The sequence below is a fragment of the Oreochromis aureus genome, linkage group 19, assembly GCF_013358895.1.
Source record: "Oreochromis aureus strain Israel breed Guangdong linkage group 19, ZZ_aureus, whole genome shotgun sequence".
Taxonomy (NCBI): Eukaryota; Metazoa; Chordata; class Actinopteri; order Cichliformes; family Cichlidae; genus Oreochromis; species Oreochromis aureus.
The window spans coordinates 10,808,913-10,829,040 of NC_052960.1; the positions used below are offsets into that span (position 1 = coordinate 10,808,913).

The 20,128-nt window shown below is 38.6% G+C and overlaps 2 protein-coding genes across 4 annotated transcripts; one reads left to right on the top strand and one right to left on the bottom strand.

Moving 5' to 3' along the window:
* Positions 1-1,011: 1,011 nt before the first annotated feature.
* Positions 1,012-19,909, bottom strand: ahi1 (Abelson helper integration site 1). Of its 3 annotated transcripts, XM_031737122.2 has the most exons (27): positions 19,769-19,909; positions 19,376-19,454; positions 17,961-18,079; positions 17,112-17,692; positions 16,933-17,021; positions 16,646-16,832; positions 16,240-16,432; positions 16,061-16,156; positions 15,774-15,959; positions 15,512-15,664; positions 15,244-15,376; positions 14,927-15,050; positions 14,432-14,661; positions 13,711-13,820; positions 13,506-13,624; positions 13,193-13,323; positions 12,949-13,089; positions 12,658-12,851; positions 12,508-12,553; positions 12,370-12,422; positions 11,775-11,892; positions 11,400-11,458; positions 11,217-11,282; positions 10,970-11,132; positions 10,818-10,888; positions 10,207-10,295; positions 9,004-10,093 (listed from the first exon to the last, which is right to left on the bottom strand). In XM_031737122.2, exons 2-27 carry the CDS (start codon positions 19,383-19,385, stop codon positions 9,910-9,912), a joined length of 3,645 nt encoding a protein of 1,214 aa, XP_031592982.1. In that variant the 5' UTR covers positions 19,386-19,454; positions 19,769-19,909; the 3' UTR covers positions 9,004-9,909. The 3 variants fall into 3 exon arrangements, with proteins under 3 accessions (XP_039459672.1, XP_039459673.1, XP_031592982.1); XM_039603738.1 differs by lacking the exons at positions 9,004-10,093; positions 10,207-10,295; positions 10,818-10,888; ... (2 more) ...; positions 11,400-11,458; positions 11,775-11,892 and adding exons at positions 1,012-1,113; positions 1,198-1,257; positions 1,380-1,438; positions 1,752-1,869; XM_039603739.1 differs by lacking the exons at positions 9,004-10,093; positions 10,207-10,295; positions 10,818-10,888; ... (2 more) ...; positions 11,400-11,458; positions 11,775-11,892 and adding an exon at positions 1,693-1,869.
* LOC116318176 (MFS-type transporter SLC18B1-like) lies at positions 2,587-8,874 on the top strand. Its single transcript, XM_031737124.2, has 14 exons — positions 2,587-2,675; positions 2,878-3,029; positions 3,566-3,661; positions 3,765-3,838; positions 5,180-5,327; positions 5,499-5,655; positions 5,776-5,912; positions 6,006-6,107; positions 6,195-6,286; positions 7,072-7,167; positions 7,288-7,362; positions 7,445-7,538; positions 7,609-7,658; positions 8,740-8,874. The coding sequence occupies exons 1-14, from the start codon at positions 2,645-2,647 to the stop codon at positions 8,786-8,788; spliced, it is 1,353 nt and encodes a 450-aa protein (XP_031592984.2). The 5' UTR covers positions 2,587-2,644; the 3' UTR covers positions 8,789-8,874.
* Positions 19,910-20,128: the final 219 nt, after the last annotated feature.

Genomic DNA, 20,128 nt, shown 5'->3' on the forward strand with positions numbered 1-20,128 from the left:
GTGTAATGTAAAATCTCAGATTAATTGTATTATGTTTTTACAAAAAGCTAGAGAGTCATGGAGTGGGTCCAAAACTAATTTGGGGAGCAAGACGGATATTAAAAATGAAACCAGAAGTTCACTACACAAACCCAGCTTGATTGTGAGCTAAGTTAGAGTCCTGTGCTGGTAGAATCCACAGAAACAAACTCCTGCCAAAGTATTTAAAACTGCCTTGTAATAGTTTCTTCAACACTGCCACGATGACTCACACACAATAACACACAATGACACCAGCCACTTGGTTAGTAAGAATGAGTTTTTATAACCAGTGGCTTAATTGTAAAGCAGTGCAAGTGTACTGATTTAAGGTGGTGCATCTGAATGTAAGTGTTTCATATGGGTGTGTAACTTATAAAGTATACATTTATTTACTATACTAAAACAGTGCAATTTACTTGATAATCACAAACAATTGTGCCTTTTGTAGAGATGTTCATAGGATTTCTACATCACAACTTGGATTTCATTTTTAATTGACCAATATCAACATCTGATTACCTCATTCATAGAAATGTGAAGAAAACCATGTGATATAACGATATCTTTGGAAAGATAAATTATACAGGTCATAATGAACCTTTCATACTGTACTAATTCTTCAAACAGGGAATTTATTGCAGATGATGTTGAATGTTGAATGTTTTACCTTCTTTTCTGCCTGAATTATAGATTTATTTAACTCTGGTATTGAGGTTTTTTCACTCACTGACAATGTAAGGGACTGCAAAGACTGATTATTAATAAAAAATGGAAATACAACTATAAATTAATTTTTTTTGTTATTGTAAAGAAATATATATATAAATCCTCTCTTACAGGTTAATCAAGTCGAATTACAATATGACATGAGTTTTCTTACATAGATAAGTTATTCAAAATATTCAATGTACAAAAAATATGCTTATCAGCTTTACATAATTGAAATAATTTTGTAATTTTGTTTTTCCCAATTCAGCTTTTCAACTTTTCAATACTAAAAATATATCACAATAATAATAATATCACAGCAGCACCACGGCGAATGGTCAATTCATCAGAGCGATTTGCTTTGTAATCATAAAGAGAAACAACCTAGGAAAAGATCAGAGAGGTAGGACAGTTGAATAAGTGTGAAATAAGGCTGCGGCTGAGCTTTAAATTACACTGGATACTTACTACTTGCTGAACAGGTGCAGAATCTGTTTCTACGTGGATCCCTGAAGAGTCAAGAAGAGTCTGACAAAGAAAAAAGGACATTATTTAATTCTTGTAGCAGCAATTTTAGATGGCAGACACCACTGCAGTCCTTGCGTATCTTAGCAACATTAAAATTAATTGGAAACATTACAAAATCTTACCGTCTGTAGTCTAAAAGACGAAGCACCTTTTAGAAGATGACCGACAGGACTGAACCCACCTAAAAGTATAAGAAAAAAACATCAATCATTGAAACTGAATTAATATTTTATGGATTACCACGGTAAATATTATACATTATATCAGTAACTGCAATTTGTAGTAGTCACTTCAAGAGATGGGTAACAATTGCCAGGAGTCCATATGTGTTTCTGTTCATAGCGTACATCCTGCCCTGTGCTGAAAGGACTCAGGCCCAAGTTGTACATAGCACAGTTATAATCTTCATAATCATTTCAGTTACACAGCTCCATTGAAGCCATTCACTGGTTAAAGACAAATAACTGTGTGATTAACTGAAAAAAGCCACTTACGGGGCTGAGTGCTCAGAGAAGCCTGTGGGATAAGCTGCTCTGCCAGAGCTCCAGTGAGCTGCAGTCTGGAGTGTGGTGATGGGAGAGATGGAGGTGGGAGTGAGGCATTTAATCCTGTCTGCAAAATAAATATAACAAAACTCAAGTAACTTGCATAATAATTCAAAATGGCAATAATTTAATAAAATATTTAAATAATTTGCCCATGCTTATATTTATATCATCAACATATCATCTATGTTACTGAATGTATCATGTTTACTCACATATTTCTATTCACTGTCTTTCATTATAATAAAATCTAAAAGTAATATTTAAATTTGTGGATTTCATGTAAACCTAATGTAATTCTCACTGTCAGGAACACAGCTGTAAAATCAGTATTAAATGGGGGGGGGGGGCTGTTCCAGTTACCATAGGGCAAGAGGTGGGATACATCCTGGACATGTCGCCAGCTTGAACCACAGAGAGACAGACAACCATTCGCACTCACATTCACAACTATGGGCAATTTAGATTGACCTAACTCCACTAACTGCATGTCTTTGGACTGTGGGAGGAAGGTGGAGTACCTGGAGAGAACCCACGCAAACATGGGGAGAACATCCAAAGTCTACATAGAAAGACGACATATTTGTACATATATCGGTTTACTTTAATCTGCCAGACTGCGGAGGGCAGTAATGGGATGGGACTAACTTAGTTATTACTTAGAAGAAGAAGAGGGTTAGTCTGGAAGTGCTGCCAGGTAGTCCATTCTCATGACTGTAGTCACCTAGGGGAGGAGGCTGTCAGAAGGTATTTACTTGTCAGGATTTACCCTCTGCTCTTTCAGTTGTTCTGTCACCGTCTGCATTTCTCAGTCACTGGATACAGACCCCTGAATACTGAAAATGGATCAACATGCGGATCCTCCGACGAGAGGTTTGTGACCTTTGTACCCTGTGGAAATTAAATTACTGTGTAAAATAAACTAAGAATTGTTGGCAGATACTCAGCTCAACTTAGCTGACCTCTTGACTTTTTTTCTTATCTCTGCCAAAAGTTTAACCACGAACTTTATGTTGTTTCAACTCAGCATGACCTAATCTCATTATTCATGTTTCTCTTCCCGTTTTCTCTTCAGATAACAACACAGATAACAACACCACAGCTGAATCAACAGATCCTCCTCAGAGGTTCACAAGAAAAGAGATTCTCACCTTAATATCAGTGGCATCTGTGAATTTTGCCTCTATGATTTGCTACTCAATATTGGGCCCATTTTTTCCCACCGAGGTAAGTTCAAGGAAGCCAGCATCATAGGGTACAAATCACATGTTACAGCACAAGAGATTAAAGGTTCAAGATAATAAAAACTTTAAAAAATGAGCTTATGAATGCTGCTTTTGACTGAAGAAATAAAACACGTTCTCTCATACATGCAAGTTCATATATCTGCAAACAAATCTTTTCTAGCCAGAGGAAACTAGGAACAATCATTTCCTTCTTCTAAAATGTATTTGTGCTCCCATGTAGTTGTACAGTTCACAGATTAGACTATTGTTTAGCTTAAGAACTCCGTAATGTCTTCTGAAGGCAATGAATGAGTAGTCATGCGCTACCAACAGACATCCTCCCTGAAGACCAGTGAAGACTGGCTCTTTTGTAATCAGCCATTCAACTTAAGATCTGTCATGAGCTCGAAATGCAAATGTTGGAAAAGAGTGGCACAACAAGCTGGTTAGGTAAAAAGGCATTATATTATCCTTGCTGTTTTTGTTGTCGTTATGTAGATGCCCTAACTTTATCTGTTGTCCTGTTTTAATATTTAGGCAGTAAAGAAAGGAGCCAGTCAGACTGTAGTTGGTCTCATATTTGGGTGTTATGCTGTCTCCAATTTAATTAGTTCATTGATACTGGGAAAATATGTAAGTATACACTTTCATTTCATGCCATATGCATGGCGATTTGCAGCACAGGTGTAACCAGAGAGTCTGTAACAGTGCAACTGACCCATTCTTTGTGTATCAGATTGTCCAGATTGGTGCTAAGTTCATGCTTATTGCAGGACTTTTTGTATCATCGTGCTGCACTATTATATTTGGGTAAGTGACCTGTGTTTTGTATTAACTATGATAATGATAAAATTGGAAAAAGTCCAGATTCTCATTGTGACAAAAGGACCCAACAACTCCAAGGATCATGCTGACGTTCTGTCACTTTATTTGTTTTACACACACCTTTTCAGTGTGCTTTTGGAGTTCGCTTTTCAGCATGACTCAGCGAGTTGCTGCTGCTGCTGCTCTCCGACTCAGCGTGCTGCTTAAATACGCGAGGCATGATTAAACAGTGGTTACCAGCTGTCAGCCATCCTCCCCTGGCACTGCCTCCTGCTGCCCTATCCCTCTTCAGCAGCCGAAAAACAAACAACACCCCGCCACACTCATCTCCCACAAATTTCCTGAAAATACCAAACTAACAATGAATTTATTCATGTAAAAAATAATGTTTTGTGCTGAATAAACAAAATGAAAACAGATCCATTAGCCACAATGTTTAGCACACAGTTGTATATCCATATACATATTGTTCTGCTGTAAATACACAAACTGGTTGGAGTGATGATTAAATCCACAGCAGAAAATAGTTCCAAACTTGTGTAGGCAAATCTGCCAAAACAATACTGTGCCAAGCTGCTTAAAAGGGAGTCTAGGAATTCAGTAAAATGAAAGTACACCGTTATAATCCATTTATAACTTCAGTTGGAGCACAGACTGTGAACAGCAAGCACACTAGGGAACTTGTAAAGTTTGGGGGTTTTTTTTAAGGCTGGCGCATTGTTGGTTTTAATGAGGATAAAAAAAAATAACTTAAGGTTAACATTCCTGTTAATTTTTTCATCTGTCACATAAGAGCTGTGTAGCAGGCAGATTGTGGAACCAAATGCAAAACTCTGGAACTAAGGCGTAAACTCAAAATATAGCTTTAACGTTGCCCACTCATAAGGACACAAAAGGTTCAAGACAAACCATGACGGACAATATAACAAAGTTCATGGGGAAAGATAATACGACAACACAGAAAGAATAAGACAAGAAAGACAAGACTGGAGGAACAGAATCAAAAGGAGATCAGTTTAATGAACCTAAAGAACTGAAGGTATAAAAAACACCAAAGGAAATTATATGAAGCGTCAGGAAATAAACAGGACAAATAAAAACAAAGAAATCACAATGTGAATAAAAAGCTAGATTCCATGAATACAGAACCCTAATACAAAGATACAAAATGAGGAAGAACCCCTCTGGGGCCAAGGCCCAGAGACCATAGCACAATCACCTTTGTTTCAGATCACACACAGTTCCTCTGAGCTTATTTATTTCATCTGCATTTCCTTTAATCTTTCTATTCTGTTTGACACTTGCTGGCTCTTGTCTTCTTTGCAGGTTTCTTGATCGGGCTCCTGCAGGACCTATATTCATCAGTCTGTGCTTTGTTGTGAGGTCGCTTGATGCTGTCGGCTTTGGCGCTGCTACAATGTCTGCTTTCGCCATCACAGCAAAAATATTCCCAAACAATGTGGCAACTGTTATGGTGAGGGTGGACAAACTTGTCAGACTGGAATGCTGTTTAGACATTAGAATCACGAGAAAACAAACAGCATTATAGGTTTAAGTTGTTTTGTATCTCTCACAAAACAAGTGGCTCTTGGCTATGATGTAAGAAATTCCCACAGTATAGTAATCTGGGTCAATACTGTTTTAGGGTATTTTGGAGATTTTTGCAGGACTCGGCCTTATCCTGGGACCACCACTGGGAGGGTGGCTCTACCAGACTTTTGGATACAATGTCCCTTTTTTGTTTCTTGGATGCTTGATGTTGATTATGGTTCCTTTCAACATTTACGTCCTGCCATCCATTGGTATGTAACACTTGAGATTTAGGTGTATTGTTTGGTTTATTATTTAAAATTGCCATTTTGTGTTTTTTCATTTTTCTCACATTATAACTGAGCTGTAATTTTATGCTTCCCTCCTCTCAGAGGCAGTCCCATCGAAGGATTCATTCTTTCGACTACTCACCCACATGAAAACAATCCTGGTTTGCTATGTGATATTCACTCTGAGTGCAGGTGTGGGCTTTTTGGACGCCACTTTGTCACTGTTTGCTATTAACAGGGTAATGATATCCTTTATGATAAAGTCAGCTTACGTTTCCTAGAGTTTTTGTAGATTCCTTGATCAACGTTTTTTCCCTATCCATCATCCTTAGTTTGGTCTCTCAAATGGCTACGTGGGACTAATAATGCTTGGTTTGCCTTTAGTGTATATTCTGGCATCACCGCTGATGGGGTATTTCACAGATAAATATCCTGTATGTATCCAAGCAATCAAAATGGCTAAATGTGTATAATTATCTTTTTTCTTTTCTTTTAAAAAAAATTTTGATCTTGTGCACCAGGCTACTAGGGTCGCTTTCTTGGTGACAGGTGGCATCGCTGCTACAATTGGCTTCTGTCTGCTTGGTCCCGCCCCTTTTCTTCACATCCAGAGGTTAGTGTGGGATTCAGGTAAAATTAACACTTCTGTATTTAAAAATGATGGACATTTTAAGAAATATGTGTATCCCCCTCTGAGCCAAGAGTCATGTCAGAGGAGAGATTGGAGTAGACTTTACTAACGTCATTTTTACAATGTCTAATTCCAGGAAATAATTGCACCTGCCAGGTAACAGTCACACTGTGAATAAAAATATGACATTGCCATTTTGGAAGTGTCTTAAACCTGCATTATTTTTCACGGCTAGCAGGGAGCGACTCCTGTGGTAGCAAAAAAGAAAGCCCGTTGTACAAAAATTTGTGAGGAATTAACTCTACTTTAAATGTTATTAAATAACACTAAATATTGTGCTAATTACTTTACGGTCTCAATTTCTAGGTTTAAGTTTACTGAGTTCCTTGGACTTGCCATTGTTCTGAGTATTGGTCAGTGCTTCTCACTGCTCTCCTTCTGTCACAAATCACCCCCTAAAACTCATTTCCACCACTCCCTCCTGTCTCTACTCTCTTCTTCATTGTTCATTGCTTTGGATGGTTGAATCCAGTTATTTAAATTCATTCACCTTCACTGCCTCTGCTCTTGGCAACTTCACTATTATGTCTGTCTCCCTATCATTGACACATAGGTCGGTTACTTTGGATGGTTAAGCCCTGGTATTTAAAATCTACACCACTGCAAGGGGAGTGGGACATATGTTGCTTCGACAAGTCATATACTGAATTAATCTCTTTGCCTTAAAAAGCCAAACTTCTGTATCCTTTCGTTTTTTTTACATTTAGTCAGCTGTGGTTGCTGGTCGTCATGCTTGGTCTAATTGGGTTTTCTCTGGCAATGAGTGTAATCCCCATATTCCCTGAGCTCATTTCATGTGCAGAGTGAGTTGCTTCACATAATGCTCAACATTAATGAACTACAGTTTGTTTTTTGTGTTTGTTTTTTTTTCATAAATATGGCTGGATGAAACAAATATTCTACAATTTTGTTTTTCCTCATAGTGAAATAGGATTTGAAGAGGGGCTAAGTACACTTGGAATGGTGTCCGGGTTATATGAAGCAGTGTGGTGCACTGGGTGAGTCCCTAATTTATCTCTTTCCTGGCATTTAGCTTTTTAGTGCCGTGATTTTGGCTCTAATTCTGAGTTTGTTTTTAAGGACGTTTTATGGCCCCATTGTGGGAGGAATTATTGTTCAACATCTCAGCTTTGAATGGGCTGCTGTAGTCCAAGGAGGGTTGGCATTTTTGGGTGTAAGTATCAGTGGCTGCAGCGTTTAGATATTTTATGTCAATACAATGTTAATGATCACTCTGTCCTCAGGCATTTCTCATCTTCATGTATTCTCTCTGTCAACGGACAAAACGACAAAGGTAGGCATAAACTTTAAATGAACATAATAAGTTCTCTTTCATAGTATTCATTTCGTTTCTCGCTATGGGAACGCCTTCTATGTGACCTCATCAGAAGCTGAAATGCCATTACGTTAGCTCTTACAGGCTTTTTAAGTGACGCTCATGTCAGGAGGGGCTAGGGCCTCCCTATATAATAGACTGACATAGTGTCAGATGTCATTCAAAAACTCTTCTCACTTCTTACAGAAGGTTGTCGATAACTGTGCTGTTGGGTTTAAGCTAAACTGTCCACTGTCCTTGCAGCAGATTTTCTGTCCAGGGGCAACCCACTGAACACAGACTAGAGGCTTCAACCCTCCTCTATACTTTTCCACCAGTGGCCCTCCTGACAGCGCTGTGCTGGCAAGAGAAACGTTGACTGGCTGAGATGTTTTTAGCTGCTTTCCAGCCCATCTTGACCTCATCTTCATCCCAAAGGTTATCAGTACATGTTCCCCAATAGTATTGCCTGCCTTTTACCAGCTGGCCTCCATGCACATTCCACTTGGGGCCTGGCTACCTTATAGGCTCTCTCTAAGGGAGTTTCATCCAGGAGGTGTGTGCAACTCCATGCTGGGCCTCATCTCACACATTTGCTAGGTTTTACAAGCTAGATGTGACAGCACCTAACTTAGTGCATTCAGTCCTCAGTACAGGTTCTTTGTTCACCAAACAAATGCTTTGAAAGAGAACTTAAGGTTATGTATATAACCCTGGTTCTCCGAATAGCATGAGTGTCTCACCAGACCATCCTCTATAAAAAATAAAAAAGGTGAGCTTGTTTTGAATGGCATGTGACACTATTTCAGCCTATTATATATTGAGGCCATGGCCCCTCTTGACATAGGCAGGTGCATAATGGCATTTGAGCTTCTGATGAGGTCCTACAGGAGGCATTCCCATACTGTGACACTCATTTGTGCTACTCAGAGGTTATACATGTATAACCTCAAGATCTATAATTTCTTCTAAATAGAATTATTTTGGGTTTTTTTAAACATTTGTGCTGTCTGCAACAACAGCAAAAATGGTAACTCTTTTTTAAACGTTTAAATTTAAGGGTCCAAGAAAACAGCCAAGAAGCAGATGAAAGAACCCCTCTCCTATGATCCTGTGTTCCAGCTCCAAGTTACACAACTTTTTAAACATCTTATCAGTCATTATTTGTTATCGGGCTGATATTGTTTTAATGTTGAGTCTTTTAGTTATTTTTATCTGGTCCTAGGGCATGTGCTATAGTGGGAACTGCCTAAGAGGTATTTTAAGAAAAAAGCTAGATACATTCATGGAGTGGGTCCAGCTGCATTCCCAACGGGTTCCCAGATATATTTGATCATTTATTTGGGGAACAACATGCACATTAAAATGTAAACAACAAGTTAGACTCCCATGCAGGTATCCACAGACACGAACACCTGCCAAAGTACTTTAAACTGCCTTGTAATAGTTTCTCCAACACTGCCATGATGACTCACACACAATAACACCAGCCACCCACAGTTTGGTTAGTAAGAATGAGTTTTTATGGCCAGTGGCTTAAAAGTAAAGCAGTGCACGTGTACTGATTTAAGGTGGTGCATCTGAATGTAAATGTTTCATCAACATCCGATTACCTCTAAAAATCATGTTATATAACAGTTATACAGGTCGTAATGAACCTTTCATACTGTGCTAATTCTTCAAACAGGGAATTTATTGCAGATTTCACTGCAGTTAGAAATGTTGAATGTTTTACCTTCTTTTCTGCCTGCATTATAGATTTATTTAACACTGATATTGAGGTTTTTTCACTCATTTTTTGTACATTAGCATTCAAATGTGACAATATAAGGGACTGCAAAGACTGCTTATTATAAAAATGGAAATAAAACTATAAAGGATTTTTTTTATGTTGTGAAGAAATATATATATATGTAAAACTTTTAAATCTCTTCCAGGGTAATCAAGTGGAATTACAATATTACATACATTTACACAGTATTATCTGTTTTCTTACATAGATAAGTTATTCAAAATACTCAATGTACAAAAAATATGTTTATCAGCATTATACAATTACAATATTTTTATAAACATATTTAACAAATTTAATCTGTATTAGGTGCAATACAAACTGTGACTTTTCAAAACTAAAAAAATATCTACAAACAAAAAAAAGTAAAAAATAGATCACAGCTGAAATAAAAATCAGAATAAAGCAGACATACGGTTGCTGTTTGTTTCCATGAGTTTATGGATCAGGCTCAAAGGCACCGTTTGTGTGGTCTGTTGGCCTCTTTGGCAGAGGTCGCCCTGCTGATCTGCCTATCCTCCTGGTGCTACTGGTCGACGCTGATGCGTCTGCATCTGAAAACGTGGCTTGAGAGGAAGCTGCAGGGACTCGTGGTTTTTTCACCTTCTTTTTTCTTCTACTTCTATGGAGGAAACGTATTTCACAATCAGCACTCAATATCTCTCCACCGCAATACAGCTTCATCAGCCTGTGTAGTTAGAAGTAGTTAGAAGTGAAGCAACGAGAGCCACTTACCTAGTAACTGCCATCTCAGGTTCTGTGTCGGAAAGCGTCGGCTCGGAAAGAAACCTAAGTTCTCCAGAAGAACTAATAGCAGCAGACACCTGGGAGATATGAGTATAAAGAAAAAAGTGATGGTCTATGGGAACAGGAAATGAAAAGCTATCAAAGTGACACTTGCCCACTGTAGGCTTTAAAATGACTCATGGTTTGTCGTAGTTTCGCCAAAATAGCTGCTTACAACAGAACATGGAAGTTGTAGCTACAGCTAGATTTGCATCAGAAGACAGAAAAATACAGAAACTGATATTTTCTTCCAAATCTCTTATTGTCATGCACAAAAGGTGGAATGACGAAGACCACTGCTGTTCAAAATGTTGTTGTAGCTGTAGTATGTAAAAGGAGAACCAGGAACCACAGAGCAATATATTGATATTTTTCGGTCTTCTCTTCTTTTTTGTTGCTGACATGAAATCAAGCTGACAATTTTTTTGACAAAAGGCCTACAGTGGGTATAAAAAGATTAATTAATGAGATGTAAACTCCACCCCCACTTCATCTTTTAGCCAAAATACATTAATGACCACATCCGGGTCAGACGCCACTCTGGTTTTTTGTTCTCTTACCCTAGTGGGTGTTGACCTCTCATCAGGCTCTTTAGACAAAGCCATGTGAGTCACCTCTTCATTGTAACCTCCTACAACAATAACATGTTTTTATCATTTTTATAAACATTTTTTTAAAGACATATCTACCACAAAAAAGATAATCCACCTACTCTGATCTGCTACGTAAGAAGCAAGAAAATATCCCTGCTGCCCGTTTTCAAGGCGTCCAAACCACCAGTTCTCGTTGTCTTTGTACAGTACTTGGATGACATCACCACGGCGAATGGTCAATTCATCAGAGCGATTTGCTTTGTAATCATAAAGAGAAACAACCTAGGAATGGAACAGAGAGGTAGGACAGTTGAATAAGTGTGAAATAAGGCTGCGACTGAGCTTTAAATTACACTGGATACTTACTACTTGCTGAACAGGTGCAGAATCTGTTTCTACGTGGATCCCTGAAGAGACGTGGTCAAAAAGAGTCTGACAAGGAAAAAAGGAAATAACTTCTTTCTTATAGCAACAAGCAGGCAGACACCCCTGCTGTCCTTGCCTATCTCAGCAGCATTAAGATTAATTGGAAACATTACAAAATCTTACCGTCTGTAGTCTAAAAGATGAAGCACCTTTTAGAAGATGACCGACAGGACTGAACCCACCTAAAAGTATAAGTAAAAATATCAAGAATTGAAATTGCAGTAATATTTTATGTATTACCACGGTAAATATTATACATTACTACAGTAACTGCAGTTTGTAGTAGTCACTTCAAGAGATGGGTAACAATTGCCAGCAGTCCTTCTGTGTTTCTGTTCATAACGTACATGCTGCCCAGTGCTGAAAGGACTTGGCCCAAGTTGTACGTGGCACAGTTATAATCTTCATAATCATTTGAATTCAGTTACACAGCTCAATTGAAGCCATTCACTGGTTAAAGACAAATAACTGTGTGATTAACTGAAAAAAGCCACTTACGGGGCTGAGTGCTCAGAGAAGCCTGTGGGATAAGCTGCTCTGCCAGAGCTCCAGTAAGCTTCAGTCTGGAGTGTGGTGACAGGAGAGATGGAGGTGGGAGTGAGGCATTTAATCCTGTCTGTAAATAAAAACGAATAAATAAATATATAACAGCATTAAGGTGCAATAAATTAATTAATGCAATTCAAAATAGCCGTAATTTTCTGTCTTACATTATAATAAAAGTAAAATTTACATTTGTGCATTTCATGTAAACCCTCTAATGCAATTCTCACTGTCAGGAACACCGATTTAAAATCAAGGTTAAATAGAAATCTAAACATTTCTTTCAAATATGAAAATATAAATTAACACAGAGCGGGATTAGCATATTACACAAAGGGAAAAAATGTATAGTATATAAACCCGGTTCTATGCGGTTTCCCTTCTCAACACATTGAGGGCAACTGAACAATAAACTGATTGGAGGCAGATTACAGAAAACAAAATCAATATTGACAGAAAAGGCTCATAAAGCTTGTTCACCATCTGTGACCTCAGCAATGCTTCAGTATACAAAGGTGTGTATTTTGATATAGTATTGATAAAAACTCACTGTGCCAACATCTGATGTGAAGCTCCGGCCTGTGTGAGTACTGCTTAATTTATCTGCAAACCAGAAAAATAGGTTAAAATACCAAATATAATATAGCTAATTATAAAAAGTCCTTCTCATCTAAACTGCTTAGAGTACCTTGCTCATAAATGAATCCAGAAGCAGAAGATCTTTGACGTGGTTCCTGAAAAAAATATGTAAAATCCTTTTCTAAGAATTTCAGTTAATTTACCTGCACACTTATTTCACTCTACATTTAAAAATTAACACAGCGTTATGAGGATTTACCAGAACTGAGTCCAGTTGTTCCTTCACACACTGCATTTTCAGTGCAAGTCTTGTTGCTTGGGCAAACTGATCCATGGCTGCAGAAATAGATGTGTCCTGCAAAGCTAGAGGGTCAGGTGTGTTTATAACAGTTCTGATATCTTCAGAAGCTGATCTGCTTGCTGCTTTTATACTGCGCACCTCCATCTGGGAAACTAGAAAAAATAGGAGAAAAATAAGGCAGAAATAAAGCTGTGCAAGTCTGTACAATACTACTGACTAACTTCTTCTTTTGTCAAAGAAAACACAAACCTTTGCGGTCATACAGGTACACGTGGACAGGCTGGCTCTGACCGAAGGCACAGAAAGCTACCATGTTCTCGTAGGGGTGAAATGACACGCCGTGGAGAGCCGTGGGGTAACAAAGCTCTGAATATACTGCAACTTGATCACCTGGGAAAACAAACGGCTAGAGCAACTATGCAGAATACTGTCAAAAACATTAAGAACCGACTAGTTTCTTTGTTACAGGAAAAAATAAAAATTTCATGCTCACCTGTATCAGTATTCCAGACATACGCCATCCCATCCTCACTGCCAGAAAAGATGAAGTTCCCACATGGTGTAAAAGTACTGTAAATCCTCTCTCTGTAGTTAATGGCTCCAGTGTATTTCTTTACAGCCAGACTTAAAGAGGGAAAGCCCAAACACATATTCAAACACACATAATATAATAATTACTCCTCATTTATATGTAAAGTATAATACAATACTGTAATATTTGACTTTGCTTTATTATCTCTCTATTTTTTATCTATTTATTTTTATTTTCTACAATTTCACACAATAGTTTTCTAATTTCGTCTTACATTCTCAAATCCATCATCCTCAGTACACTGTCTTTGGCATGTATGAGCAGGCACCGCCCATTCGGATGGAGCTGCAGCATGTTGATGGGGATACCACTGAGATCACTCTCATCAATTTTCTGCCAAAAGAAAACATAGGATTTTAAAATGACCATAAACTAACATTAGCTAAATAAAGTGCAGTGAATAGTATCAATTCTTGTACCCTCTCTATACACCAGTGGCGACATGGCTGCTGCCGCTGCCTGCTGTCATTTACTGAGGTTTTCCACACAATTATGAGGCCCATGTTGTCTCCAGAAAACATTCTTCGACCTATTTACAATGAAAACAACATCAGGTATGGCATAAGATATACAAGAGAACAAGCCTCACATTCATTATAAAAGAGTAGTAAAACCAAACACAACACCCCTTCACAGAAAGGCACACATGTGGCACATAGACACAAAACCAGAATTAGTTGGCTGGCTTTGAGCGTTTCTTTGCTTTAAAGAGAGCAGCTTTCCTTCTCCCTGAACTGGGCGTTGAAGTAAATGACAGTGACCGTAAACAGTCTAAGACAAATTTAAATCTCAGTTACCCACTCTAATAATAGAAAAAAAATAGTCCAAGGCAAGTCAAAGCAAATCAGTCAGTCTGGCATAAAGGTTATACTGGCAGGAATGTTTGGGAAAAAATTGGAGCCAGTGGATTTATAAAAACAGAGCTATACATAAAGTTCACATTAATCACCACTTTATTTACAGCTATTAATAACAAGATTCATTAAAACATATACAAGAGACATCATTCTTTAAGAGACTACATTTACTCTTATCTTGTTCCAAGTTTTCCTAGCTCACAGTACCTGACAACACACACACACACACACACACACACACACACACATCGGGGACATGTTTCCATAACAGGGCTTACAGTACCTTCGGAGTCAAAGCAAACTGTGTTAATGAAACTGCTGTGACCCTCAAACTCCTGCAGCAGCTGGCCATTCACATCACCGACATCAACTCTCCACACTCGTATCAGGCAGTCGTAGCCCCCAGTTACCACCAGGTTCTGGGCTGTAGGATGGTACCGAGCACTGTACACAAACGATGGATGAGGGAGCACCTTCTGGGCTGTTACTTGAAGCCTCTCTACATTCCACTCTCTGAGGGTAACCATGTAAAATACAAAAACTATTTTATATAAAGAAAAATGCGTTTGCTAGTTTTTAATTCAGAACATCACCAGTATTGTTGAGGTAATTTCTTAAAAAAGCAATGTATTACACACACTACAACTTAGTTAACTTACTTTATTTAGAGCTAAAATATAATAGATTATACAAAAACTGAGTCACTATCAGAAACGGGGACACCTCATTCACTTCTAATCACTTTTATTTAATCTTACATTGTAAAAGACAAAGTTACCTGACAGTTCCATCAGAGGAGGCAGACAAAAGGCTGCGGTCATCTCTGGACCAGCAGAGATCATACACTATTTTGAGGTGACCATTGAAGGCAGCCAAAACCTTGCCAGAGGGAATCTCATACACTGAAATAACAACAGCACGTTATTTTTTTATTATTTTTTTACCTGATTTTTAAAAAATATATATGCACAGACATGGGAGAATCCAGAAGTCATCAAAGAGGTGTTCATGGCATACAAACAGCACAGAAATTACCTGGTTGGAGTCAACAAAGCATTAGAAGGGGGACTTTTAGACCAATGAGATGTGACCTACCTACAACAGGGAACGCATCTTTGTCAGCACAAGCAGCAGCCAGTATGGTTCCAGCGTGAGAAAAGAGTACTGTGAAACAGCCCATCTGACCCCCACGAAATGCCAGCATTGGCTTGTTAGGAATTCGACAGATCTGCAACAGTAAAACTCTCTTTAGGTGTTTAACTGCCACTCTTTGCTACTGTACTTACCCATGTTCAGGCTAAAAATATAAACATGTATATTTGTATGTAATATTGATAGGAGCAGTTTAAACCCTTCTACAAACCTGACCAGGCAGCCTGCTCCATCTCAGGATTGGAGGTTTGCTGTCTAGAGGTTGTGTCAGACTTCTCTTGGTGATCTCATTCTGCAGTTCACTATAGGAGGTGCTGCCTCTCTCCTCCTGCAGTGCCATCATAGACCGAATACTAGGGTCCACCTGAAGAACATAACCAGCTCAGCTACAACATACTCCATCCATTAATCCATCCATGTACATATGAAGATTTATTAACCTTCCAGCAACTACACAGTAGCAGCTAACTTACATGCTCAGGGAGTTTAATGCCTTTTACTGTAACATAAAGGGTAGATGCATATTTGGTTCTTGGGTACTTTCTCCACCATTCAACCACCTCAACTGTTTTAGGTTGGCTCTTTGCCCGATGTGGAGGGCAAAAGAGCTGGAGACGAAGTTTACTGTCAATATTCAGCACACCATTTGTGCCAACAAGCTAAAAAATGGAGGGGGAACAGGGAATACATATTAACAGGGGAGATTAAAATACAATCAGACTAATCTTTTCTTTCTAAATGACCACATTAAAGACATTACCTTCAGAAATGCCCAGGCAATCTTTCGGAAACCTCGGTCATGCTTGTCAACATCAATGTTGGCTCTTGCTTCTTCCATAGTCACAAAATCAAGGATCTTTGCAAAACATTTCAATAAAAGAAATTATTGTCACACATGTTAAAATATGGTTCATTAACTGTTATTGAAATAACTCTTACTTCAAAGAACAGTATGACTTTGGGGCCTTCGTCATGTTGTTGAACAAAGTAGCCAAAACGTTCATTGAAGATGATCTGCTCCTGCCACTCAGGGATGACTGATTTGTTCTTCTTGAAGTCATAAGGCTGGGTCATGATGGGGAGAACGTGGTCAACGTTTTCCTGTTCATAAAATGAGGATACGGGGCGATGACTACAAAAAAGAAAAACAAAATGTGAACTGAAGGCAAAATGTGTTATAATTCCAAGGTTTTGGCACTGTTAAGTGGCTTATAAATAAAAATAACTATGGTCCAAATAAAAACAAATAACTATGGTCCAATTATTTTAAGGTAAAAATATCTAAATAAAAAATGTGCCCAGAAATTGAAACACAACACTAAACTTAATCGCAGAAATGTCTCACCAGTCTTCTTTCTTCACATATTGCCCTGTGGCTTCATCAACGACGTGGATCTTCACCATGGGGTGTGAAATCATCAAGTCGGTCTTGAGGCGGTCTGTTCTGTGAATGTACACTCCAAGAACAAGGTTGTCATCAAAAACTGGTTTCTGAGGTGCTTCTGACTCCGCTTCACTCTGTTCTTTGACAACTACAAGGGGAGAAAACAAAATGTGAAATGGATCACCATCAACACCTTTATACACCTTTAACTGGAATTTGATGAATCCTGAGAATTATCGTGCAATCACCATGTTTTTTCTTCTTCTTTTTCTTCTTTCCCTTGGATTCTGTTTCATTTTCCACTTCAGCATCCAGGTCTGTATCTTCATCTTGATCCCTGGAGGCAAAAAAAAGAAGTAGAAAGAAATCAAACACTGTTGCCTTATCACTAAATATAACTCCATAGTACACTAATAGTTATACACACCCTGCATCTGAATCTGTGACTACAGATTTCATCTTTTTCTTTTTCTTCTTCCCCACATCATTGCTAAGCGTAACACTTTGCGAGACAGCACTCTCATCTTCTCCTTTGACCCTTGTCCTCCTTGAAGTCCTCTGCTCCTCCTTTACTATCTTTTGCTGGTATTCATGCAATAGATTATCTTCTGTGTCCTCCACCTGGCTTGCTTCTTTAGCCTCTGTATCTCCTTTGCTTTTTCCCTTTTTATTTTTCTGCTTTGGGGCCTTTCCACCTACAGAATCATCTGGATCCAATGGAATTTCAGGCTTTGGTGCATTTGCATCCTCTTGGATGTGACTTCCGATGTCCTCGGGCGTAGGAGGAGAGGGAAGGTCCCTCTTACTTTTTCTTTTAGATTTTGATGTTTTAATCTCATCTTGGTTTCTATTGTTGTTAAAATTAACCTTCCCTGCTATTTCTCTCTCCCTTCTTTTATTCTTAGTGTAGTGAGGGCTGCCCTCTTCTGGGTCATATGTGTTCTGGAGGACGGTCTCATTGTCTTCTGTGTCCTTCTCAAGGTTGAGATTTTTTTTTAGATTCTGAAGCTAAAGAGGAAAAGGGAAGGAGGTGTCAGTACTTACAGTCTTTTTATTTTGTTATTTATTAAACTTCCGCAATTAAAATATGTCCGACATGTTGTATGTTTTGGAAGAGGGGCATCATGACAGCCTTGTTCACATAAGATGCAGAATCCACAAGGATTCTGAACTATTCACAAATAGTTTTAAGACATGTCCTGCAAGTTCTATATGTTTTTGCCAACATATAGAACATCTGATGTAAAATTATCAATAGAACACAAGAAACACATACCACAATAGTCTCTGGTGTTTCAGTGCTTTTCTTTTTCAACTTTTTCTTCTCAGATTCAGTGTACTTCTTGAAGACCTCATTAAATCTTTCCCGGGTTTTTGCCCGGTCTTCACTCTCACCTATAAAAGGGAACATTATATAGCTTACATGACAATGCAGATTAGACTTTATAAGATAAATAACATTAACTACACATTGTTGATAACACTTCTGTAGATTGATCAAATCTTTTTGCAAAACTTGTGACTGCATTTTTACACTACTGCATCACACTAAGTAAGAGAAGTAAGAGTAGCAATCCAACAGACAGGGGACAAGTGAGGTGAAGAAGAGAGTGCAGGCATGGTGGAGTGGGTGGAGATAAATATGAGAGGAAAGAAGGACACCAACAAGCGTGACAGGGAAGGTTTGCAACATTTTAGTGAGACCTAATATGATGTATGATTTGGAGATGGTGGCACCAAGAAAAAGACAGGAATCTGGGCTGGAGCTGGTGATGGAGTTGAAAATGTTAACAATGTTATGTTATGTGAAGGCTGTGTGCAGGCGGGAGTGGTAGTAGGAGGACCCAATGTGCAGACACTCGGAGGCAAAACGTGAACTCAAAACAGCTTTAATGCTGAACTCAAAAGGGTAACAAAACAAGGAATACAAAATACACTTATGCAGACAGAACACACAGCTAGATAAGGGTAGATCACGACAATGACAAACTGAAACACAGGGCTTAAATACATAGAGGGAGCAATCAGGAAATGGGAGACAGGAGGGAAACACAGCTGGGGCAAATCAGGGCTAACGAGACAAGAAGCAAAACCAGATACACTAACATGAAACACGGACTTTCAAAGTAAAACAGGAAACATAACACAGAGACGCGAACTTAACAAGGGGATACAGCCGACAGGGGAGACAGAGCAACTATAGAACACAGAGGCATAAACCATAAGACAGAACTCTAAGAAAGAAACCAAAGACTAGAAATGATAAATAATATAATAAACTCAAAACTCTGGGTCAACGACCCAGGCATCCTAACATGTTAAGGGAGTGACCAGAATGGACAGGATTAAAAATGAGTACATCATAGGGTCAGCTCAGGTTTAAGAGTTTGGAAACGCTACCAAAGTTAACAAAACAAGACCGAGGGGGTTTGGGCATGTCCAGAGGAGGGGATAGCGGATAGATTGGAAATATGTTAAATATAAAGCTACCAAACAGGAGGAAAAGAGAAAGACTACAGAAAAGATCCGGGAATGTAGTGAAGGAGGAAATGCAGAGGGATAAGGAGAGATGCAGGCAGATGATGTACTGTGGCGACCCCAAATAGGAGCAGCCGATAAAAAACGGCATTGCTATTTTAATTTAAAGAACCTTCCACCATTGGAGTGAGGAGGGAACAGCAGGAAACTTACCTGCTGGCATTCTCAGACAGCGTGATGTTTCTCTTTCCGAGCGCAAAATGAGAATAATCCAGGACTGAAGACTCTCATTCTAAAAATACAGGATAACGACGTTAAAGTTGCACAACAAAATCTCTACGGGGTTAGCTATGTTTTGCTAGCCAAGCGTTTAATTATATAGTTTAGCACTCTAGTAAAACAAAACCGTATTAAGTCTCCCATGGTGTTTAATTTGCTGAAGTCAGAGTATAGGAAAAAGTACAGTTTGTGTGAACCACTAACCTTAGCCACTTTAGCAGCTAGCTTGCTAAATGCTTCTGATAGCTCACTGACTTTGTAGCGTTACTACATTTGGTAAGATAATATTTAGGAGCTTCAACGAACAGTCTGAGTATTAAAACAAACCTCGCTCCACAGTAGCAGTCCGTAAAAGTATGTATAAGAAGCAGAAGAGTTGGCCGAGGGTTAGCGCATGTATCTACTCTGCAGTGATTGTGCTGTCCTCCATCTTTAACAACAACGCTTCGACGGTTTCCAAGTCAACAAAGCTGAAAAAGAGAGGCGGAGCCGGTCAAACGTAATCTGACGTACATACAAAAACAACAAATTAACCAATCAAAGCTGAGGACAGAATTTCATAACAGAAATATATTTACATGTTTTTTCTGTTACGATTAGCTTCATTTTCTTCTTATTTTAAGTCTACCTCTAAAAGCCTGATGTTTATCATAATCTTAAATATAGAAAAATCACTTATTGCATTAA

What these genes read in the sequence shown, in the direction of transcription:
- LOC116318176 (XM_031737124.2), top strand. Translation starts at nt 2,645, where the DNA reads ATGGATCAACATGCGGATCCTCCGACGAGAG. An exon ending in TTACGTCCTGCCATCCATTG is followed by an intron (nt 5,656 to 5,775) that starts GTATGTAACACT and finishes CCCTCCTCTCAG; the next exon opens with AGGCAGTCCCATCGAAGGAT. An exon ending in GAGCTCATTTCATGTGCAGA is followed by an intron (nt 7,168 to 7,287) that starts GTGAGTTGCTTC and finishes TTTTCCTCATAG; the next exon opens with TGAAATAGGATTTGAAGAGG.
- ahi1 (XM_031737122.2), bottom strand. An exon ending in GCCACTGGTGTATAGAGAGG is followed by an intron (nt 13,625 to 13,710) that starts GTACAAGAATTG and finishes TTCTTTTGGCAG; the next exon opens with AAAATTGATGAGAGTGATCT. An exon ending in CTGCACCTGTTCAGCAAGTA is followed by an intron (nt 11,133 to 11,216) that starts GTAAGTATCCAG and finishes TTCCATTCCTAG; the next exon opens with GTTGTTTCTCTTTATGATTA.